The 24971-nt window shown below is 37.2% G+C and overlaps 2 protein-coding genes across 5 annotated transcripts in view; both read left to right on the top strand.

Annotated features, from left to right (window-relative positions):
* Positions 1 to 16316, top strand: part of C3H5orf34 (chromosome 3 C5orf34 homolog) — a 31283-nt gene extending 14967 nt beyond the window's left edge. For 2 of the 3 annotated variants that reach the window (XM_033852844.2, XM_019930071.3), the window contains exons 7-13: positions 3634 to 3725; positions 4900 to 4969; positions 5629 to 5799; positions 6219 to 6313; positions 7660 to 7758; positions 10777 to 10817; positions 15911 to 16316. In XM_033852844.2, the coding sequence (XP_033708735.1) occupies positions 3634 to 3725; positions 4900 to 4969; positions 5629 to 5799; positions 6219 to 6313; positions 7660 to 7758; positions 10777 to 10817; positions 15911 to 16104 (762 nt within the window). In that variant the 3' untranslated portion in view covers positions 16105 to 16316. Of the gene's footprint in view, positions 1 to 3633; positions 3726 to 4899; positions 4970 to 5628; positions 5800 to 6218; positions 6314 to 7659; positions 7831 to 10776; positions 10818 to 15910 lie in introns of all 3 variants that reach the window. The other variant, XR_012330666.1, reaches the window with a different exon arrangement.
* A 1751-nt stretch (positions 16317 to 18067) lies between these two features.
* Positions 18068 to 24971, top strand: part of TMEM267 (transmembrane protein 267) — a 31616-nt gene continuing 24712 nt past the window's right edge. The window contains exon 1 of one of the 2 annotated variants that reach the window (XM_019930072.3): positions 18068 to 18202. The gene's annotated coding sequence lies outside the window, so the exon portion shown is untranslated. Of the gene's footprint in view, positions 18203 to 18595; positions 21264 to 24971 lie in introns of those variants that run through there. The other variant, XM_019930074.3, reaches the window with a different exon arrangement.

Here is a 24971-nt window from a genome sequence, read left to right as displayed (position 1 = left end):
ATTTGAAAACATGTTCAGCTTTACTACTTGCATCAAAGAAATGCAGATTAAAATAACAATGATATAATATTTTTCACTCATCAAATTGTCAAAAGGTTGATAATATCTACTGCCAGCAAGGGTATGGGGGAAAGGGGTGCTTTCATAGTGTTGATTGGAGTGTAAATTGATTCAGCCTTCATGAAGGCCAACTTGATAATACCAAGTAAAATTGGCTAGAAATTCTGCTTCTAAGGTATCTATCCTAGAAAACTATGAGCACATATATACAAAGAAGCATGGCCAAGGATGTGGACTGTGGTCTTGTTTGTAGTAGTGAAAAACTGGAAGTAATCTAAATGTTCATCAGTAGAAAATGGTGAAATAAGCTGTGGTGATCAGGTCGTGGGAATGTTGGAAGCAGTTTAAAAGAATGAGGAAGATGTAGACGCATAGAAAGACAGATACTGAAAGATCTCCAAAATGCTGTTGAGTGAAAAAAAAGTTGCATGAGAAGATGTACAATGATATCTTCTGTGTAAAGAACAAAAAACAAACCCCAAACCCAATTATATTACTGTATATAATACACGTGTAAATGCACAGGGAAAGATCTGGGCAGATAAAAACTAAACTGAAGTGGTTACTTTTGGGGAGGAATCTGGGATTTTGTGAGGGAGGAAGAGTCGGGAGGGGCTGAAATCTTATATTTTTGAACTCTTCCCCCCCCCCAAAATGTAGTAATGTATCATTGCTTGTATAATTAAAAATTTAAAGAGGAAAGATTGACAGGGACTGACAGTGCTTCCATAGAGATAAACGCTTGGTGCTTTGGGTCCACATAAGGAAGGGTACCTGACCCTGTTTGGGAGGCTCCAGGAAAGCCTTCTGGAGGAAGACATGGCAGGAGGAGTTATGCAAAAGAGGGATGGATGTTAGAGGAGCATATAGCTAAGGGAACACTGTTCTTGCTCAACTCTTTGCATGGCTGGCCTTTTGTCATTAGAATTTCTATTTCAATGCCACCTCCTCAAGGAAGCTTTTCCTGACTATCCACCTTAAAGAAGCTACCTATGACACTCCCTATCAAGGTACCCTCTTTTTTTCTTCTTGGCATTTAGTACTTTGTGACATTTTCATATTGATCAGTGTTTGTTTACTAACTAACCCACCTAGAGGTAAGCCTTGTCTTGTTCAACACACTATTTTGCTAGTGCATAGAACAGTAGATAAATGTCATCTAACTGGAGGCAAGAGTCTGGGGCCAGTATGGAATGTTGAAGGAAATGAAAATGCTGTGGTAGGCTGTAGTAGACTAAAACAGAGGTAGAATGGTGGGGGATATGTCCACAGAAGAGATTAGACCAAGTTGAGCCAGTTCACTAATGGAGCATGAGAAACCCTATTGCTTTTGGAGAGCCACTGAAGGATTTAAGTAGGGAAGTGACATCATATTTTTGTTAGGTCTTTTCAGAGGAAGATGAACTGAGATGGGGAAGCAGTGGCACTTCAAGCTGTAGAACCAGTTAGAAGACATGTATAGTAGTGCAGAGAAGGAAGTATTAGGGCCAGGCAGTGGTAATGAGAATGGAAAGATAAGAATGGACCCAAGAAATATTAAGGAGACAGAACTTTTAAGGAGACAGAACATTCAGAACTAATGACTGAACGGGATATTGGGGATGGGGAAGGAGTTGAAAATGATGCCAAGTTATTGAATTAATCAATGAGTGGTGGTACCAGGCACTGGATTAAACCAAAAAAAATTTTAAACCGAAAGTGTATTGATGATGGCATTTTTTGAACTTACCAAGAGATTTCCATAAAAGATTTAAATTCTATTATAGTTCAGTCCCATCTGCCTGATAGTAATTGAAAGAAACTCTTAATTGTAAGATGCATCTTTATTTCAGAGAGGTTAAATTGTGAAAAATAAGCATTTTAGAATTGATGAAATTAGGCAGTGGAAAAAGACAAGAACCTTCGAGGGACTCAGTATCCGATAGAGAAGGACATAAATAGTTAAGGTGTGATATTTTGAGTGACTACCATGTGACTTAGCCCACTGTGCTCATAAATGCTGAGGATACAGAGGTCAGCAAAACAGATTCAGCCCCTACCTTCACGAAGCTCCATTCTAGCAGAGAAGACCAACATTAAGTGTAAAACATTAAATTGCAATTGTAATGGAAACCAAGAAGCAGGAATAGAGGTTTTCTGTGCTTGTAGACATAACTAGGGGATTTCACCTAGCGTATGGGACCTCCTTAATGGCTTCCCTGATGCTGAAGGAAAAGTAGGAGTTAGTCAGACAAAGGGAGGCGATGGAGGGAGGGAGCTGAGTTCTAGGAAGAGGGAATAACATGTAATGATTGACATACCAGAGGTAAATATGAAGTAGGAGGGAGGGAAAAAAATGCAGATTTTGAAGGGAAGGTAATTTCATTTTGACATGTTGAAGTTGAAATGTCTTTGTAATATCCGGTAGAGATTTAGATATTCAAGTCTACAGTCCAGGATAAAAGAGGAGAGATTATTTTTTGAGTACCGTACTATAGACTAAATTCTGTCCCAGTTGCTTTATATATGTATTATTTTATTAATCCTCGGGACAATGTGGATGGTAGGTAGTATCTCCATTTCATAGGTTGTAGGCACTGAGACTTAACACAAGTTTGTATAACCTGCCCATCATTATAGTAGTAAAAGGCACACCTGTGATTTGAATCCAGCTCCGACTCTGAAGCTTATTTTCTCTCACTGATGGTAGAGTATGGGCAACACTCTCTTGTGGTTCAATTCAGACCTCTACTACTACTTAGCCCTCAAGCCTCAGTTTCCTTATCTAAAAAATAGACATTAATAGTTCATATCTCTCAGGATTATTTTGAGGAGTAAATGAGATAATCCTTTGTAAACTACATAGCATAGCACCTAGCACATAGTATCATCTGTTTAATAAATGTTAGTTGTTGCTGTTGTGATATTTATTATGCACACAGTTTTGGACCCTCCTGGGATTACCCAAGAAGAAACAGGAAATCAGAAGAGAAGGCTGGAGACAGAGTCCTGGTAAACGCTAGCATGAAAGAGTCTCAGAAAGGAAATTCAGAGGGAATAACAAAACAACATTTTTTTCTAATTCAAGAAGTTGAGCTTGTAAATAATGTTGTCTTACACAAACTAGCAATTGTTCTTCCATTAATAAAATACAAGAAAATGATATAGTCATTCAATTAAAATAGTAATTAAAACAGTTTTTTAAGCCTATTTAGCCACCGCCGCCTTTTTTTTTTTTTTTTCCTGTCTAAAGGGAAAAAGGGGCTTATGGTAGGTTTCCTGTTAATGCACAGGGAAATTAGTTCGTTAATTTGAGTACAGCCAAGATTTAAATTGAGCAGTAAGTTATAGGCTATTAGAATGTAATTTTTGAGTAGGATAACTTATGATAGGAGGAATTCTAGACTTTTAAAAAAAAAAGGGAAAATGGAAAAGCATCATAAAATACCTTTTAAAGTTACCTTTTATGGGCTGTTGATTAACTTAAAATAACTGCTTGCCTTTTCACTGTATAAATACGTATTTTAAGGAAAAAAATAGCTAAGTAATAATGGCCAAAATTTATTATTGAATCTTTTTTAAACTAATTTTCAGAGAGAAGAGAAAACTTATTCAGTAAATAACCTTCCTCCAGATAGACCAGGAAGTCCATTTTCTGTTTGTTCTCTAATTAAACAGGCAACCAGGTAAGTGCTTCACATTCAACTGAATCAAGTGTTATGTGTCTGAGAAACTTGATACATTTTCTAGTGGTTCAGATAAGATTAAGAATTGGTGGGTACAGTGGAAATGTCTTTAGTAAAATCTGTCAACTTTTCTAGTCTCATCATTTATAAAATAAAGTGATCACAATGTCATTATAAGAGTACTTCTTGGCACTTCCCTGGTGGTCCAGTGGCTACCACACTCCCAATGCAGGGGGGCCCAGGTTCGATCCCTGGTCAGGGAACTGGATCCCACGTGTTGCAACTAAGAGTTTGCATGCCACAACTAAAAGATCCTGCATGCCGCAGCTAAAGATCCCACATACCACAACAAAAATCCCTTGTGCCACAACCAAGACCCGGCACAGCCAAATAAATAAATAAAGATTAAAAGAACAGCAACAACAAAATCCCAATTATTTAAAAAAAAAAAGTACTTCTGGCTTTGAAATTTGAAGTTAAATATGGAGAAACATCCACATATGGCAAGCAACTGCTGGAAGAAAATAAGTGCCTTTTCTCTAGGTAAGTGTGGCATCATTATTGTTCCTTGGAATCAAGTTGAAGATTTGATGATACATTTGAATTTTCATACTTCGTTATTATCCTAGGAGTAATAACGATTTCTGAGAATGAACAGAAGGTGAACTGTAGTTTGGTTCTTTGGTTCATGTTTTTTAATTCATTAATCAGTCTGTGGCACCGAGAGGAATGAAAGTGGATTGTTGAATTAAATTATTTGTTTTATAAACTTATGTTTAAGCAACTTCTAAAGTAGATTTGAAGGAGCAGAACTGGTCATTTGATTTTCTAGGGACAGTTGATTCACATCCCCACCACTCTTAGACTATGCTAAACCTTTCAGGTGCTGTGAATCTGTCACTTCTTAAAAAGGAGCAAATTCTGAAAATCCTCTCCATTTGGAGTCATTTCATTGCTAAAAATTAGAGGAATAACCTTAATGATGTAAGATTAGCACAAAGGGAAGCAACAGTAGTAGTTCCCTTCTAGGGGCTTAAGGAAGAAAGAGGTCCAAACGTATTTTTGTGGAAACGAGTTACTTGCCTAAAATGTTGTATAGCAGTGAGAATGGGTTGCTAGAATTGGAAAATGACATTATTTGCAAATGTTTAAGTAGTATTTTTCTTGTTCACAGAATTCTTCAGCATTGTGCCAAGATGAAGCTTTCTTTAAGCCATAACTATCATATATGCTGCTGGAAAATGGTATCTTAAATTATTTTAAAAGCAAGATATTTTTAATTGCTTTATTATTTGTATACATACATATAAGTTCAAATTACTTTCATCTAAGTCATGTGAGAAAGTCTTTGTAATATTAATACTGGTTTATTTAAAAAATCCATTTACTAGATAAACACTGCAAAACTGGGCTTTTATGTTATACTTTTACTGTATATAGTTTGTTGTTTCTTTTTTCTTAGAGGGGTAGGACAGGGGAATTGATTGGATTTGAAGTATGTGAAAACATAGTTATTTTGAAACATATTACAGTATTCATTCTATTTCCATAACTGTAAAAGTAAATTTTTTTTAATGCTGACTTGGAGGAAGTGATTCTCAGACCTTGATTTCTGTATCTATACTGCTTTGATTATAAACCTATATGTTGCTGTAGTTCCTAATCTTTGTCCATTTTCTATGTAAAGTTCAGCAGAATGGTGACTTTCCAAAGGTATTAGTACTTAATCTGCTTACAATAGACTCTTTTGGGTAGCCACTTCTGGAAAAGTCAAAACATCCATAAGGGTTCTACAATATTCAACTTCTGAATGAGAATCTGAAGTTGCCTCAGTGTTCATTAATCATTTCAATCTTATTAGTGGATAACTGTCTTTCCTGCTATTTTTATTTTCTGGTTTTAGGTACCTGGGATAAATGATAGCAATATACTGCCTTTGCTTTTGAGAGAATCGTTCATACCCAACGTGGGAAGATTTCTTGCATACTCTGATGACAAAGTACATGCTGTCTTTTTAGATGGCATTACTCTAACCCTGAATTGGAATTTCAGCTCTCTTATTGAAAAGAGACAGGTAATTATACTTCAGACTGAAATCTATTTTTTATTTATTTATTTTTAATCTGTGGAAATAGAAAATGAAGTACCACAGTATCTCTATTTTTTGAAGTATAAAATCTGTCAAGAGGCTTTACTGATCTCATTGGATTTCCTAGCAGAAATCAGAAAGATGTGACAAATCGTCATTTTTATAAATGTAACTCATTATAGAGAGAGGGACTAGTATTTTTGTTCTTTTGATAATTATCTATATAAGGGTGGTGGTTAAATAATACCCATATCCCATGTAAAACAAAACTTTTAAGTTAGTCAAAATAAAGTGTTAATGATTCGTCTACTTTTTTTTTTTTTTAACTGAAAATTAATTAAAAAGAAGGTTTTGTTTTTCAGTTCTAGAATACTAAAACTTTCCTTTCCTCCTTGCTTCTTAAGGTAAATCGAGGTCTCAATTTATGTTGGTGTAAGTTAACTTTTCCTGATGGACAAAATCAGTTAATTCAGATTCAACACCCTGGACCATATGAAAGGTACTGGAAAGCAATTAAAAAAATAATTTCATGTTAGTAAACAACTTCCTTTTAGAGAGGAAGCATAAAAACATTATTTAAATGTTGTATATATTTTTAGTTTTTCCATGTGGAAAATGCATAAAGTCATTTCAGCAGGTTTCAGTAGCTGCATTGTTTTTGTTTTTGTTGTTTTGGCCATACCGTGTGGCTTGTGGGATCTTAGTTCCCCGACTGGTGATCGAACTCACGCCCCCTGTAGTGGAAGCGCAGAGTCTTAACCACTGGACCTCCAGGGAATTCCTCAGCAGGTTTCAGGGTTTACAGTTATATTGGTCTCTAGCATAACTAAATAGATCAGGTCAGCTTTAATCATTTCCATTTGTATTCTAGTGATTTTTCAAAAGAAATGTGTTATAGATATAACTGGCTTGCTGTGGAGGTTGGACTGTGGTCAGCTGTGTTAACCAGTTAACTAATTAATCCCCTAACCAATTTAAACTAAGGCTTACAGCCACAAATAACTAAACTTATGTATTATTTCTGTAAAGTGAAATAAAACAAACTATCTAACGATTATTCTTAAAATGGAGAAGATTCTTGAGATCAGCTTTTTATGAATATACTTTTTCTCTTTTGGCTTATGTAATTTGTTATAATCATCATTCTCTTTGTGATGTTCTTGACATGTTAGTGATTTTGCTTGAGGATGTTCACAAAACAATTGCTTTTTTTACCTCTTGAATTTATTTTTCTGTTTGGAGTTATTGCATTTTGGTTTAAATGCTCCAACATTCATTGCTAGTTTGAATAATTTGCCTCAAAAGATAGTGTCTGTTTAGCAAACATTAACTATTTATTTCAGCCAGTCACTCCAAATCATTCGTTTTATTGAACTTGATACTTGTTTTGTGTGTTTGATGAGTTATATGTAATTCTGGATGTGTGTGTGTGTGCATTAACAGGTGTGTTCTGGTTTAAATTTTAGAAAGCAAATGCTCACTTAGTCTTGTGTGTAAAGACATTTTCATGATAAAATTTAATGAAATTCATTTTACTTTGAAAAACTAAAAGGAGAATTTAGGTATTAGAACTTTGAATGAAATCCAAGTGTTAACCTGTGTTCTGATTCTTAAATCTCATCTTTATTAATCATATATGTGAGTAAATCATCTTATTCCTGATGAATGAGAAAAACTTGCTTTTTCTTTTTCCAATGAAAACGATTTAAAAATTGCCCTACTTTAGAATTTTTTCTTTATTCTTTTTTCCCAAACCATCTTAATGATTTTTCCAATTTTTAAATGCTTTTATAAATATTCTACAAGTTCGTTTTTCAAATATCTGTCTTAATGTATTCAATCTAGATATGTGACAACAGTAATATCATGGTGCAGAAGACTGACCCAGACTAGTCAGAAAGAAATGCCTACACATCCTTCATCTTCTGTTCCGGAAGAAAACTGGTATTTCTATTTATTTTAAACTTAATCTGTGTAGAAGAGCCAAGTAATCCTCAAAAATTAAAATGTTAAAAGGTAAACTGACTCTTTTTCCCAAAAAAACTTAGTTAAATATATTTAACTCCTATGATGTTTTGATAGCTTAAATCTTGAAAATATCTTTAATTGGATATCTCACTTATTACCTTTCATCATAGTATATTTCATCTGAAGATTTGAAAACTTCATATCAAAATGGGTGACTCTTTTAGTGTAATAAATTCATCCTGAAAACTTTATGGAAAAATTTAGAGGATATATATTTTTTTTATCTTAGTAATATTAAAGGAAATAAAATGTTGACTAACATAACAAGCTTTCAGGAAAAGTTGATTTTTAAATAATTTCTATTATATTAATTGCCTCCCCCAAATTAATTGATAAATCAACAAATAAAGCAAGATTTCAGTCCCTCCTGTGTGCCTTTCAGTGTGTAGGGGACTAGAACTGGGCTCCGAAGGAATATTTAGGGAAATTAAGACATTTTAGGGAGGAAGCAAGGGCAGAGGTAAAAAAGGGTATTTTGGCTTGTGGAGATAGTAAGAAGTTAGTTTTTATGGAGCAGACACTTACCTGCTTGGGTGTAGTGTGACTCTGATGGATAGGAATAGACCTTGTAATCAATAGAGGAGTTCAGACTTCATAGAATTACAAGTTCCTATATGGAAAAATGACAGGAAGAAAGAGCCTTAGGAAGGTTAGTGTCACTGCAAGAGTATAATCTGATTATATTGGAAAAGAAGGATATCAGGAACAATTTAGGAAGCTTTAAATTAAAGTAAGTTGTAAGAGGACTTACCTGGTGGTCCAGCTGTTAAGACTCCGAACTCTCAATGCAGGGGGCCCAGATTGGATCCCTGGTCAGGGAACTAGATCCCACGTGCCGTAACTAAGAGCCCACATGCTGCAGCTAAAGATCCTGCGTGCCGCAACTAAGACCTGGCACAGCCAAATAAATAAATAAAAAGAATAAAGTAAGCTGTAAGGTGTCTTAGTGCATGGTGCATGGTGAAAAAATATATATACAATAAGCTTGATTCTTATCACCTTTTCCTAAGTTACTTAGAGAAAGAGGTACAATCAAATCAGTAGATGTTATTTGAATATCCAGATATCTTAAGGATTCAGCTTTCCAGGTCCCGCTCTTCAGCTACAGTTTAGGAGCAGAAAAGTTGCCTTAATAGCTAGCAAAAAACATAGTTGGGAAGAAAGGGAAATTGTACATGGCTATAAAATTGGTTACTTCATCATTGCTCAGCTGGCAAAGTTTGTAAAATGCTAGGCTTTTTATGTGAAAGCTTAGAAGAGGATAACTGTCAAGACAAACTGAGAAGTGAGGGGGTAAGAGAAGTACAGATTGGTGAAAGCAGCTATGGGTGGAAGCAACGCGGAGCAGAGGGGAGACAGGAATTGAGGAGTGGGGAGGGGAGATACAGCACTTGAACAGCTCCATTCCCCTCCCAAAGCCTAAGACATCTCCACAGAATCAGATGATTCTTGTTTTCTTGTCAAAGTGGATAGGTTGAAGGGAGAGAAGAGATCGCATAATAAACAGTTACCTAAATTGTATTTCAGCTGTAAACATAATATACAGCTACCTAAATTGTATTTCAATATTTTATTTCCAACTCACCCTATATTATTAGCTTACTCGTTCAACTTTTTAATAGGAATGCTTGTCAAAAAATAGTACAGGAGATATTTTATAAGACGTTGGTTTATCATATGAGTGACAGCATTAAAGGTAGTTTGTACGGTTCTGGGTGTACCCAGAAAATGTGTCTCATGTTTAAAAAAGGCAGGGGGAGTGTGTTTTGCAATGATGAAGAGTCGGCGGGTTTTGGAGTAAGTCACATCCAGGTTTTTACTACGGATGCTTAAAATGATGAAAGGTCTCTTTTATTCTCCGTTCATAGGCTGTAGTACAAGGAAAGAGTGCAGGCTGATGAGGTGCATGTGGTCCATTGTGTATGGTCCATTGTCTGCCAGTAAAGCAGACAAGTCGTATACCCTATTGTGAGCTGTGAAAAGACTTTTCTAGTGACTTGAATAAAGAGATGTTTTAGCATGAATGTCCTCATTAATTTTGCAAAGCTAGTCCAGTTACACTATTTTCTAGTTGTGTGCCACTGCTCATATTTCATCTAGTGATGAGGGAAAACACAAAGAACACACACGTAAGAGGTTCTGCTGGATTTGTGTACATTTAGCCTTCTATCCCACACCAGTTGCCCCAATATCTGTTTCTGTGGAACATGGTAAGGGCTGATGTTCATATATTAACCCTTCAAGTCAAGAAGAGAATGTTTAGTATACTGTGCTTAAGAAAACAGTGAAATGGTAGTCTATTCCAGAAGAAATTTAATAGAAAGTAGTCATTATGTTTTGACACCTAATTCAGTCGTATAAAAAGTTGGCCCTGGAGACCGTCCATTCCCTAAGAGTTCCATATAAATGAGGTCTTAACTATATGTGTAAGATCCCTTCTCCTCCAAAGAAACTATCTAGGTATGAAGATCAGAAAATTAAATAGTTCAAGAGAAAGCATTACAAAGAAGTTTATGATTAATTAACATACTGCTGTAGGAATTCAAAGGAGAGAGTATTTCTTTCATAGAAGTGATGAGATTTTAGTAGGTTTTTAAAGTTTTAGTAAACCTTGAGGAGGAAAGTAGAAGATATGCCATGTCAGTACTGAGTTGTAGCAGGAAGGCTCATTACCTTCAAACCTCAATACTTAATTCAGAAGTCCTGGAGGTGGAGGACTTTTATTCACTTGCCTTACTCATGAAAGGCACTCAGTAAGCATCAGTTGAATCAAGGTGATTTGTTGCTAAATAAAGCCAATATAAAGAGAATTCTTAACCTCTAGGTTCTTATGTCAAAAATTCTAACCTTTATGAAAAAAAATTAAGTATGCTCATTTGAAATATTGTGGATATAAAAGAATCAGACAACTAGCATGAGGTTTTTTTTGCACAGGTCTGTGGCTTCTGAACTTGAAAAGATACAGAAGTTTAACTGTATCCTTTAAACAGAATGTATTGTCCTGCGTAATTTCTCTCTTTCCATTGTAGGCTTAATTCATGACTCTACTTTATATTAATTCATACTTATATATTACAGAGCTTTATTGAATAATATTTAAGATTGTAATTTAAGATGTATCTTGTCTATAGGAGGTACATCATGTTAGCATTTGTACTTTTCATTGGGTTTAACTCAGCAAAGGACAGTGAACTGGGGTTAAGATGTCCTATGGAGACTTTCACTCTTATATAATTATATTCTAAATTATAACTGAGAACTATCTCTGACTTCTTTCTTTTTTTAAATTTGTAGGATTTTTATATACTATTATTTGTAAAAAAATTTCAGCTTTATTGAGGTATAATTGAAAAAATTATAAGATACTTAAATAGTATATCATAGTGACCTGACACACATACACATTGTGAAAGGATCACCCTATCTTGTTAATTAACACATATATCACTTCACATATCTATCTTCCTCCTCTCCTCTACCTCACCAACCCTCCCGGGGTAGGTGGTGGTGAGAACATCTGATTTCCACCCTCCCAACAAACCTCAGTCATACAACACAGTGTTATCAGCTACAGTCACCATGTTATACATTAGATCCTCAGACCTTATTCATCTTATAGCTGAGAGTTCATATGCTTTTACCAACCTCTCCCTCTTTCCCCACCCCCAGCCCCTGGCAACTACCAGTCTACATTCTGTTTCCATGAGTTTGACTTTTTAAAAAATTCCACATATGAGTGACACCATGTATTTGTCTTTCTCTGTCTAGCTTAGTTCACTTAGCAAAATGCCATCAAGGTCCATCCGTGTTGTTGCAAATGTCAGAATTTCCTTCTTTCTCATGGCTGAGTAGTATTCCATTGTGTGTATATATATGTACCACATCTTCTTTATCCATTCATCCAACAACTTAGGTTGTCTCCATATCTTGGCTATTGTGAAAAATGCTGCAGTGAACAAAAGAGTACAGCTATCTCTTCAATAGACTGTTTTCATTTCTTTTTTTTTGTTTTTGTTTTTGTTTTTTTTGCAGTACGTGGGCCTCTCACTGTTGTGGCCTCTCCCGTTGCGGAGCACAGGCTCCAGATGTGCAGGCTTAGCGGCCATGGCTTATGGGCCTAGCTGCTCCGCCGCATGTGGGATCTTCCCGGACCGGGGCATGAACCCGTGTCCCCTGCATCGGCAGGTGGACTCTCAACCACTGCTCCACCAGGGAAGCCCCGACTGTTTTCATTTCTTTTGGATATATACCCAGAAGTAAGATTGCTGAATCATATGGTAGTTCTATTTGTAAATTTTTGAGGAAACTTCCATACTGTTTTCCACAGTGGCTGTACTAATTTATATTTCTACGAAGGTACACAAGGGTTCTCTTTTCTCCATATCCTTACCAACACTTGTTATGTCTTATCTTTTTGATGATAGCCATTCTAACAGGTGTGAGGTGATATCTCATTGGTTTTGATTTGCATTTCCCATGATGATTAGTGATGTTGAGCACCTTTTCATGTACCTGTTGGCCATCTGTATGTCTTTGGAAAAGTACCTATTCAGTTCCTCTGCTCATTTTTTAATTGTTTTTTTTTTTTTTTTTTTTTGCTATTGAGTTGTATGAGTTGTTTGAATATCTTGGATATTAACCTCTTATCAGAAATATAATTTGCAATATTTTCTTCCATTCCATAGGTTGCCTTTTCATTTTGTTGAAGGTGTCCTTTGCTGTGCAAAAGCTTTTTAGTTTGACAAGTACTGCTTGTTTATTTTTGCTTTTGTTTTCTTTGCTTTTGGTGTCAAAAAGTCATTGCCAAGACTGATGTCAAGGAGTTTATTACACCCTATGTTTTCTTCTAGGGGTTTTATGGTCTCAGGTCTTACATTCAAGTCTTTAATCCATTTTGAGTTGATTTTTGTGTATGGTGTAAGGTAGAGGTCCAGTTTTCCCAACATCGTTTATTAAAGAGTCTATCCTTTCTCCATTGTATATTTTTGACTGTTTGTTGTAAATTAATTGACCATTACAGACATACGTGACTTTATTTCTGGACTTTTTATTCTGTTCCATTGATCTATATTTCTGGTTTTTGCCAATGTCATACTGTTTTGATTACCATAGTTTGAAATCAGAAAACTTCCAGCGTTGTTCTTCTTTCTCAAGTTTGCTTTGGCTATTTGAGGTATTTTTTGGTTCCATACAAATTTCAGTACTGTTTGTTCTATTTCTGTGAAAAATGCCATTAGAATTTTGTATTGTTCAATACATTGAATATTGTATTGAATCTGTAGATTGCTTTGCGTAGTATGGACATTTTAACAATATTAATTCTTCCAATTCATGAGTACAGAATATCTTTCCATTTATTTGTGTCTTATTCTGTTTCATCTAATGTTTTATAGTTTTCAATGTACAGATCTTTCACCTTTTTGCTTAAATTTATTCCTAGGTATTTTATTCTTTTTGATGTAATTGTAAATGGAATTGTTTTCCTACTTTCTTTTTCTGATAATTCATTATTTATTTTTAGAAATTTTATTTATTTATTTATTTATTTTTGGCTGTATTGGGTCTTCATTGCTGTGCGCAGGCTTTCTCTAGTTGCGTCAAGCGGGGGCTGCTCTTTGTTGTGGTGTGCGGGCTTCTCACTGCAGTGGCTTCTCTTGTTGCAGAGCATGGGCTCTAGGCACGCAGGCTTCAGTAGTTGTGGCACGTGCACTCAGTAGTTGTGGTTCATGGGCTCTAGAGCTCAGGCTCAGTAGTTGTGGTACACGGGCTTAGTTGCTCCACGGCATGTGAGATCTTCCTCAAACCCATGTACCCTGCATTGGCAGGCAGATTCTTAACCACTGCGCCACCAGGGAAGCCCAGGTAATTCATTATTAATGTATAGAAATGCAGCTTATTTTTTTATATTGATTTTGTATCCTGCAACTTTACTAAATTTATTAGTTCTACCAGGTTTTTGGTGGAGCCTTTAGCAGAGTCTATATATAATATCATATCATCTGCAAATAGAGACAGCTTTACTTCTTCCCTTCTGATTTGTATGCCTTTTATTTCTTCTTCTTCTTCTTTTTTTTTTTTTTTTGTCTAATTGCTCTGGCTGGGACTTCCAGTACTATATTGAATAAAAGGGGTTGAGAGTGAGCATTACTGTCTTATTTCTTATTTTAGAAGAAAAGCTTTCAGCTTTTCACTGTTGAATATGATATTAGTTGTAGGCTAATCATATATAGCCTTTATTATGTTCAGGTATGTTCCCTCTATACCCAGTTTGTTGAGTGTTTTTCTGCATCTATTGACATATGATTTCTATCCTTCATTTTGTTAATGTGGTATACCACATTAATTTTCATATGTTTAACCATCCTTGTATCCCTAGAATAAATCCCACTTGATCATGGTGTATGACCATTTTAATATATTGTTGAATTTGGTTTGCTAATGTTTTGTTGAGGACTTTTGCATCTATGTTCATCAGAGATACTGGCCTGTAATTTTCTTTTCTTGTAGTGTCTTTATCTGGTTCTGGTTGTCAGGGTAACCGTGGCCTCGTAAAATTAGTTTTGAGGTATATTCTCTCCTCTTCCATTTTTTGGAAGAGTTTGAGAAGGATTGGTATTAATTCTTGTTTAAATATTTAGTAGAATTCACCAGTGAAACCATTTGTGTTGGGAGGTATTTGATTACTGATTCAATTTCCTTACTAGTAATCAGCCTGGATTCAGTATGTTTCTAGGAATCTATCCATTTCTTTTAGGTTGTCCAATATCTTGGCCTATAATTGTTCATAGTAGTCTCTCATGATCCTTTGTATTATGTGGTATTGGTTGTGATTTCTCTTCTTTCATTTCTAATTTTATTTGTTTGAGTTTTCTTTTTTCTTGTTAAGTCTAGCTTTAGCTAGACTATTTGTCTGTTTTGTCTTTGCAAAAAAAAACCCAGCTCTTTGTTTCACTGACATTTTCTTTTGTGTATAAGCTCCTTCCAGGGAGAAAGCAGCAACCTTGAGTAGGCCAGAGAAAGAATGTGGAGATATCATCTGCCAGCCTCCTGAGTCTCCAGGGAGGATCACATTCAGCCCCTAGGCACGTGCTAAATTAGAAGCTTTTAAAACATGCAAATAGGCATACCTCAGGCAGCAGCTTTTAAAGTATGCAAATAGCCCTCTTTGAGGGAAAGACTGGGAGATGGGTGTTTCTGTCTGCTCAGAACTAGAAGTTTTAGGGGCCTGTCCCACACTTAGGAGTCTTAAAAGTTGGAGCATTAGATCTTGGGGCAAACTGTTTACTCCTCAGGAAGAAGCTGGGAATTGTGAGTTCCCCCCTATTGTGCTAAGGGTGGGGTTTATATTGAAAGTGTGTCTCAACTTTTCTTACCCGTTTAATTGTGGATATATTCTTATTGACTCAGTGTATAGGAGTCACTCGGGTAGTTCCTGGATTTCTGACAGCGAGAATTTCTCCATGTGTAGCTGTAGATTCAGTGTCACATTTGTGGGAGGAGGTGAGTTCAGGAACCTCCTACATCACCAACTTGGACTGGACTCTTACTTCTTTTTCTTATTAAACCTTTTGTTCTGTACATTCCTATCCCAATCATCTAAATTTCTTTTATCCTGTTATTTTTCCATAATCCTATTCAAATAATAAAGTAGCTCTGCAACAGAGGACAGATTCTTTTCACTCTAGATGTTTTAAGTTAAAAATACCCTACACAGATTGTTTGTTTTCCTCTCACCCCTACTTTGGTTCCCTTTTATTCCCATATCACTTCTTCATTTAAAGAAATGTTACTGAGGTTTTAATTCTTTTATTTCCTCCCTGTCACCAAACTTCCATCCAAATACAGACATACATACTCTTTTTTTGTTTCCCCCTCTTATAGTCTTAACTAGTTTCTTCATCTATAAGGGATAGACTTGATAAATTCTGAAGTCCCAACTCTATTGTGAATCCAAGAGATCTTCCTCCCAATGGAGAAATAATATTTTAATATGAAGGCTAGGCTTTCTGAATTAAAAACAATTATAATGAAAAATATGGGGAAAAAGCTCCTTAACTAAGCAACTTAGTATTATTGGAGAACAGTGGTGTCCTAAGCCAGATTTCTAACAAGAAAAATGAACAGTCTTTGGATCATTGTAAACCAAAATCTTCAGAAGACTTGCTAAAAGAAGTTAATGAAAAGAGTGTATCAGTGGCATTGAAAAAAACCTCTGAAATCCTTCAGGATATTGACTGTCTTCTATCAAACTCTAAAAGGTGAAATATGGAATTATTACAATATATTATTAAACCTTGAGGATGTTATTTCAAGTGACTGGTAGAAAATTACTAGAAAGCCAAGAAATTATATACATGATTTCTGTACAATGATTTTATGAGAAATGACATTTAACTTTGGAGGTATTTTACCTAACTTGTAAATTTTAAAATATATATTTTATTAATAAAGAACTATTTTAAAAATTTGAACAATTTCTTATCTCAGATTTGAGAAAAAATTTTATAAAACTGTAGTTTTTGCTGTTTTGTCTTGTGGAGCATTCACTATTAATCAAGTTTCTTTCATTTTACTTATGCAGAATTGTGTACATTGATCATTTGCTATTTAGTCTCTCTACTCCAAGTATTTTTCAGTAGAACCATGAAAAGAGAATTAGATCTTAAAAAAACAAAACAAAAAACCTTAATGTGGGCAATATTGCTTCAAGCTAAGAATCGAGCACTTTAGCTAAGACTAAATTTTATCTGGACTATCTCATGTACCAGATATTTTCATTTGTTTTGAACATCTCCAAAGATTTATGCTACAAAGTGTACGAAACCAAAAGAGGAATGAGCTCACCAAAAGTGCTATGTATTACACCTGTCTCTTGGGAAAGAACAAAACCATACATCTAGAAAGACTTCAAGATTATACCAGACATAATCAGAAATGTTCAAATTAACTTATGATTTCTTGAAAAGACCAGTCTCTTCACATAAAAGAGAAGAAGCAACAGAGGAAACAACGAGAAAAATAGAGAGCAAAGCAAGCAGAGTGTAGTAGGTTAGGAGAGGTAATGTAAGCAATTTGAATGGGCACAATGCTCTCTTTAGCTCACAGTGGGCTCCCTGCCACCTTCAGGTCTCAGCACAAATATCCCTGCCTCAGAGGGGCCTCCCCCAGTTACTATTACATCACCATGTTTACTTCCTTTAGAACACATATTTCAGTCATTCAGCTTACTTCTTTGTGGTCTGTATCCTCCACTAGAACTTGAGCTCCATAAAGTTATTTTATAGTCTTATTACCAAGCATAGTGCCTGGCATATTGAGAGCGCTCAGTATGTATTGTGTAATGAACAGTCCCTTTGGGCAGCAGACTGCCCACAGAGAAAATAACTAAGTTCTGTTTTGGTTGCAGGAAACCACCTATGTTGTCCCTAAATAACTCTAGAAAGCCTAGACTATAAGAAATGCACCCATGCTGCCATAAGGGTAATGCCAAACTGTTACTGCATTCAGACAGAAAATATTTGTTCTTAACATGACTAAAAGCACCCAGTATTGTGGTTAATGTGTTCAGTAATATTTTTAATAAGCTTTTAAGCTGTGCAGGTAAAACATGTATAATTTCCTCCCTCAGTTGAGTCTTTCCCGTTGGCTAAGAACCAAGAGTGTGACAAGCAATGAAAAGTTCTGTAACAGAAACTCAGCCACACTTTAAGGTTCCGTGAAAGACCTAGAAGTTTGCTCGAGATAGAAGATTCGGACTCTCTATGGTCTCCTTCAACTATGTACTTAATATAATCCCATTGCCGCCCCTGCATTACATCCAACACTTGTTTTGAGAAACCAGGTAGGAAGGAGAAAGAAATTTTCCTCTTTGAGTCCCCGCTTTTCGCCCAGTGCTTACTAGAGCCACGTCAAGCTCCATGTCTCCTTGGTGCTCACAGAGCAGCCACCACTCCGAGGCAGGGAGTCGGGATGGGAACTGGCCACAGACCCACTACACAAGCTGCACCTTGTCCGTCCAGTTAATCAGAGTCAAGCCACCCTTTATGTTGTCTCTTTTTCCGACTCTTGGGCATTCAGTAGTCATGATTAAGCGTTCTAGCCTTCTCACTGCTGTCCACAAGAAAAAGCTGCCCCCAACGTATACCGCACAGCGCCAAAGAGTAATTATCAAGAGCTCCCCAAGGGGGCGGTGGAGCGCCACAGAGGAGCGTAAGGTCCGCAGAGTCGCCCGGTCTTGCGGAGTGAAAAACTCTCTCCTACGCCCACCCTAAAGGATCCCATGCAGGAAGTCGGAAACATCTCTACATCTCCGGGACAGCCGGCGGCACCTCTGGGCAGAAGCCCGCGCGTCCCATATTCGGTGAGGTTAATTCGCGTCCCCGGCTTCCCACCGCCGCGTGGGTGCGCTGTGGACGGCGCCGGCTAAGCCGAGAATGAATCCTCAGGGTCGAGAGAGGGGAACCAACAAGGCACTTTTCACTCCCCACCCGTCGTCCCAAATGTGTCCTTTTGGGGAGCACGACGGTAGGGGAACTCGAGGTACCCAACCCCTCGTCTTAAGAGCCCTCAAGCCGCGTTCCTGACTGCTTAGAGTGGAACCAGTATCCCGGCGTCCTCTCGGCCTGCGTCGCGGGCTAGAGCCGCTCAGGCCCGCGGCCGGCGTCTCTATGGTACCGACGGAAGCGGGTGTAGAGGGGTGGAGCCGCCGTTCGCGCGGCTGGCTTGTTTCAGCTGGGGGAGCAGATGGTGGGTGCGGCTGATTCTCAGCGAGGGACCGGGTCGGGGGGTGACTGTATGGACGCCGCGAAACTGCGTCCTGAGGTGGCAGGCCGGAGGCGGGGACCACCTGAACCTGAAGTCTAGAAGAACCAGGTTCCCGATGGGGAAGGCGTGGAGGGGCGGCAGTCGCGTGGGACCCGAGAGCAGGCGGGGTGTGCTCGACAGACACTGGCCGGTGTCTCCGGGATCTGCGCGATCCCTGCACGGCCCTCCTGCTTCGTCGCGCCTTATAGATCCCATGGGCGTCAAGCCCTCGCCTAGGCTTCGCGCCCCTGGCGTTTCCCTGGCTCTGGGCGGGTTGCCGGCGATCTTGCCAGAGTTGCCCATTGCCACCTTACCAGCCACGAGGGCCCTTAAGGCGCCCAGGCTCCCGGGAGGGGTGATTGTGGAGATTGTAACTTGTTCCCTTCCCTGCAGACGCCAGGGCTTTCCACCTATTTTCTTAATCGACATTTTAAAAATTATTGAATCATGCCAACCTTAGGAAAGAATGACTTTGGGAATTTGCTAAGACTTGTTGAAATTCAGAATCGTATGTATTTATAATGGTCATAGGAAAGAAACATTTTACATGCAGGTTACGAAGAATATCCGTGAAAGTGAACAAGATTTGTGTTTCCTTTCTTTGCAAATTAGCTGAATTAGATTTGGCATCTGCTTTGAGTACTATAGCATTAAAGAAAGTAAATATATATTAAGTTTCACAGCAACTACAGTTCATTGAAGAGGACTTATTTGTAAAGCATAATAAAGGCAGTTTTCGGATTCTAGACGGTGCTTTTTCCTCAGGTTTTTGTAAATATTTGTGATGGGGTTTGGGGTGGGGGAGAAGGGGTGAAGCAGAAAAGGACATTTCTGTTGGGAATTTGCTACCTCTTATTTTTTTGGTAGGAATAACGTCAGAGATTATTAACAAACAATGCACAACAGTGTGTAAAGTAACTGGCTAAGTGTGTGTTTGTCGAGTTAAGGAAAGGGAGGATTACTGCTAAGTATACTTTGAAGACCCCATAGTTGATGGCATAGTACTCTTATAGGAATGGTGCGTGGCAGAGTTTGGCCATTGCCGAAAATGGCTCCCGCAAGTCATAGGCATTTATGATCTGGGTAACTGGCTGTTATGGCAGAAATCATTCCAAATAATATCTTCAGTTCACAGGCTGAGGATTGCTAACCTGCTTACCCCCTGTATTAGTATAATGAAATATTAAACACCTTGAGCACATTAACTTCATGCATGACAAGTTTAAGAAACTTACAATTACTGCTCTTAATGAACTTACCCAACAAAAGTGAATATGTAAAATAAAGGTATTTTACAGTTTAAGAGGTTCTGGAGTCCATTCTATTTATGCGGGAGGAGCAGGAAGTGGAAAAAGGAAGCAGAGAGAAGAAAAATGGGACACTTAGGTGTTCTAGTCAGAGACAATAAATAAGAGGAAGTACAACTATTAAATTACTGTCTCATACTCAGAATCTACTCTAAATATCTGCACCAGTAGTTGGAGTGGAATAGATGTCGGAACTGTGTTTCTGGGACCATAATTATACCTTTCTTGAAAAGAGAAATTACTGTTTTAGCTATCCATGCTGCATAACAAATTACTGTACCCCAAAACTTAGAGGCTTAAAACAGTAAACAGTTATTATCTCACTGTACCTTTGGGCCAGAACTTTTGGAAGAGGCTTAGCTGGATGGTTCTGCTCAGGGTCTCTTGAAGTTGTAGTCCAGATGTTGGCAGTGCTGCAGGCATCTGTAGGCTTGATTAGGGCTGAAAGGATCTGCTTCTGAGTTCGCCCAGGTGAGCTTTTTGTTCCTTTCTCATCAAGCAAGCTGTTTAAACTTTCCATTTAAAATGCATTTTGTGCTGCCCCATTATGTGTATCTGTTCCTATTCATAAACTACTACAGTATATAGACATTTGGAAAACAGTAAGTTTTTCTTTTTCATGTCGCTTTAAATTTGGATCATCATTTAAATACTTTAAGTGATCTTTTCATGTTTCACTTTGCTCATGACACTTAATTAGCTACTCGATCCTTTTTTGTATCTGAACTCATCGAGTAAAACATTAGGTGAGTACATTTAAATATATTTAGTGATGACAAAAATTGTTTAGTGAGTAAAAGAAGATGGATGTAATGAAATGGCTTTATAGAGACATCATGCAATTTGCAATTAGGTGTATAATGACCTTTTGTCTGCTTTCTAGGATGACACTTGACAATAAATTTGCAATTAAATGCATACAGAAGCATAGTTTGAGCGGCAGAAGAGCTTTTCTGTTAGGCCTCTGTGTATACTGTGCCCAGCCTACGTTCTCCTCACAACTCATCCATCTGACTGGCCTTCTTTCTTCTTAGGGCTAATTTACAGGCCACGGCTTACCGAAGGAGGGGGATATTGCTCTGCGGCTATACCTCTCTGGCTTGGTCATTAATTCAAGCTTTCTGTGTCCCAGTTCCCATCCAGCTAAGGGGATAATGATATTATCTTTGGTTCAAAGGAATATTTTATAAATTTTAAAATTATATGCACTGAGCCTTTAAACACATTGACTTCTTTATCCATTCAGGGGTCAGATGTTTACTTTGCAAAGCAGAGACCTGATTCATGATGTGTGGAACTATAAATCCTAAGGTATATGGAAAGGATTCATGACCTTGGAGGTTTCTTTTGCATTTTGGTCATATCTCTTGGTTGAAAGTATCTTGAAATCATTATTTCCTAATCCTGGAAGAATCTGTAGACTATAACTCAATCTTAGTGCTTTAGAGAACAATTTTCATTTTTCCAAATGACTAAGAATTTGAGGATGGTTTTAGATTCCATTGTCATTAACAAAATAGTTGTTCTCTGCAAAGCAAGTATTCTTCACACTAATAAAAAAACTTAAAGGAACCTGCATAAGTTTATTTCATCTGGAGATACAGAAATCTTTCATACAGGCTTTTCATGTACCAACTAATACATAAATGTAAATACATTATTTTTATATTATACTATAAATTTGACGTGAGATTTGCATACAATTTTATTAATGTTTATTAATGTTATATATTCTAATATTTTATTAATATTTATAATGTTATAAATATGTTTCTACATTTTTAAAAATTATACTTTAAGAAACTGAGCTTAGCATCATGGTCTGAGTTATTAATTACTTCTAACTTTTCAAAGGAGCTTTATTGGTTTTGTTTTCATGATAGTAACATTAAAAATTTTTATGAAATCAAAGAAAAGGGAAAAAAAGTAATGATCACATGTAAGCCCACTAGTGAGAGATAAGCCAAATGAACAGCCTTCCAGATTTTTTATGCATATGTACATATTTTTAACAAAAATGTAATATTTTACATATTATTTTTAGGCTACCTTTTAAATTTTAGTATCTATTGAGCATTTCCTATGTCAACAAATATGGGAATAAGTATTTTTTTAATGACTGCATAATTGTATGGAATTTATTTCACTAGCCCTGTATTTTGGACACATAGTTTCTAATTTTTCCTTATTATAAACAATGCTGTGCTGAACATCCATGTGTAACTCTTTGTATTTATCTAATTCGTTTCTTAGGATAATTTCCTAGAATTGGAAATCCTGAGTCAAGTGTTTGCTCATTTATTAATCATTTTTGATACATATTGTCAAATTGTCTGCTAGAAGAGTTATACCAATTTATACAACTGCTAATACTGAGTGATTGTTTCCCCACCACAAACAAATCATTAGCAATCTTTCGTCGATCTTATGTTGAAATCTCATTGTTTTAAATTCAATTGATTACCAATAAAGTTGAAATCTTTTAATAGTTTTCTTTGACCGTTTGTATTTATTCCTTTTCCAAATTGCCTTTTCATAGACATTGCCATGTTATTATTGGGATACGTATTTTTTCTTGTTAGTTTTAAAAGCCCTTAGTAAAGTAGAGCTTCTAATCTTTCTCCATCATAAATGTTCAAAATTTCCTCCATTTATTAGTCTTTAATTTTGACATGCAGAAGTCTACATTTTTATATAGTTATGTCTATCAGTATTTTTTTTATTTTTTTTTTTTGCAGTACGCGGGCCTCTCATTGTTGTGGGCTCACCCATTGTGGAGCACAGGCTCCGGGCGCGCAGGCTCAGCGGCCATGGCTCACGGGCCCAGCCGCTCCGCGGCATGTGGGATCTTCGCGGACCGGGGCACGAACCCGTGTCCCCTGCATCGGCAGGCGGACTCTCAACCACTGCGCCACCAGGGAAGCCCTCAACTCCAAGTTTTGAGAGCAAAGAAACAAATATGCCAAGAATCTTTTATGACAGCAGCAGATAGGGCAGTACTAGCAGCAATGCCAATGATAATATGTGGTGAGGGGTCAGGCAGTGTAAGCTGGGCTCAGGGGCAGAGAAGTCTTCACCACAGGTGTCTGGTGTCATTTTCACTGAGGTGCTTGAGGCAGAGTTTGAAGCCTGGTTCTTGAAACCTGGCAAGTCTGTGATTTCCCAATATCCTTTTAATGGTTTTTGCTTTTACTTAGAGTCCTTTCTCTTCCGTGCACTTAAGAACCCTACCTGACACAGGATCTGAGTGAAATAATTGTTCCTTACCAATTTGGAATTCTACATACATTTCCGCCTTCCCCAAACACACACTTGACCTGTCTCAGACTTTGCATTTACCTTTCAGTATTCATATTACTCTGCTTTTGCAAGTTTATTGGCATTAACTCTTTCGAATGCCAATCTGAAAATGTTTTGTGAAGTTGCTAAAAGAAAATCCCTTTTATGATTTTGATGAGTTACATTAAATTTATAGATTAATTTGAGGAGGATAATACCATCCATGTTGTCTTCTTCCTCAGCAAAATGGTCTGGCTCTTGTATCAGTAAAGTTCCATCAAAGGAACAGAACTACTTTGCGTGCTAAGGAATAAGAAGTTTAGACCTGCTGTAATCGTGGGGCTCGGAGGGCAGGCGCTGCAGGCCGTTGCCTCTGAGTCTGTTTTTGAACCTGAAGCTGCAGCAAGTCGGGAGGGGAAGGTAGATGTGGATGAGAACAAGGACAGAATGGAACCTGCACTGGCCTCTCACCAAATCCAGTTTTGATGCTGTGGGTGACCTGCAGGAGAGGCTGGCACTCTTGACCTTGGGGCTGCACATGCAGGCCCAGGATTTGGAGAAGCTGAAGGAAGATATGGTGAAGGCTGAAGGAGCTGCAGGCCTAGCTGCTTGCTCATGCCAGCAAGGTGAGCTGACAGATCAGCAGCAAGACGTGCGAGCTCCATGGTGCGTCCAGCACCAACCTTTAGAGTTAAAAAATGAGGCTGCTTCACTTCTGCCTTCCAAGTCCCATGTACAGTGTCTCCTGTAGCCAGCACTACAAAGAACTATAAAAGGAAGGGGATTCTCGGAAATGTCCTTCCAACTTAGATGCGTTAACATAGCACAAGCTCTAAATAGCACAGAGCTCTAAATAGCTGATTGATAAAGTACAGTTTTGACATTTTCTTCACATGCATTACCTGTTTAGTTTATTCCTTGATATTTGAATTTTTATTGCTGTTGTGAACGTTCATTTTCCTGTATTTTCCCCTTATGATTATTGCTGGTATATTAATAATTTATCTTGAATTAGCCGCCTTTTGCAACTTAAATTCTAACAATTTTCAATTTATTCTCTTGGATAGGCAGTCATTTCACTTACAAACTAATGTAATTGTTTTCTTCCTGATATGGTAATGATACATTTCTCTCTCCCTCCCTCTATCCCTTCCTTGCCTCATTACATTGATTAAAACTGCCAGAACAATATTATTAATAGCTGTACTGTTTTGACTTTAAAGGTAATGTTTCTTGGTTTTCATTCATTTTGGTTTCTTATAACCTAGCAGTTCTTAATGTTTAGTGAACATAAGAATTACCTGGTATTCGCACTTGCTAAAAATGGAGATTTCCAGGAACACATGCTACATTTTACTAAATGCCATTTAATCATTTAATAGGCAATACCTGGTGGATAACAGATACAGTGTATGATGATTTTTATTTAATTCATTCAATAATCTCTTGTTGAGCATCCACTGTGTGCTAAAAGATAGTGGTGAACAGATAGACAAAGTCTGCTCTCTGAGCTTTTGTCTTCTTTCCTGAAATGTTTACAGAGCATAAACACTTGAAAAGTAAGCAAGTCTTTTGGCTCTAACAGAATTATTTGCACCACCATTTAAGCTTAGTTTCTTTGAGCTAATTAGGTCACTATTTTTCTTTTAAGCAGTTTAAAAGTGATGAATTATATATTGCATTGTGGTCAGAGAATTTGGCCTGAACATTTCCACTTTTTAGATTTTGTTGAAGTTTTTC

This window comes from Tursiops truncatus, chromosome 3 (assembly GCF_011762595.2).
Source record: "Tursiops truncatus isolate mTurTru1 chromosome 3, mTurTru1.mat.Y, whole genome shotgun sequence".
NCBI lineage: Eukaryota > Metazoa > Chordata > Mammalia > Artiodactyla > Delphinidae > Tursiops > Tursiops truncatus.
Note: the sequence above shows the minus strand (reverse complement) of the source record. Positions and strands in the feature narration are given on the sequence as shown.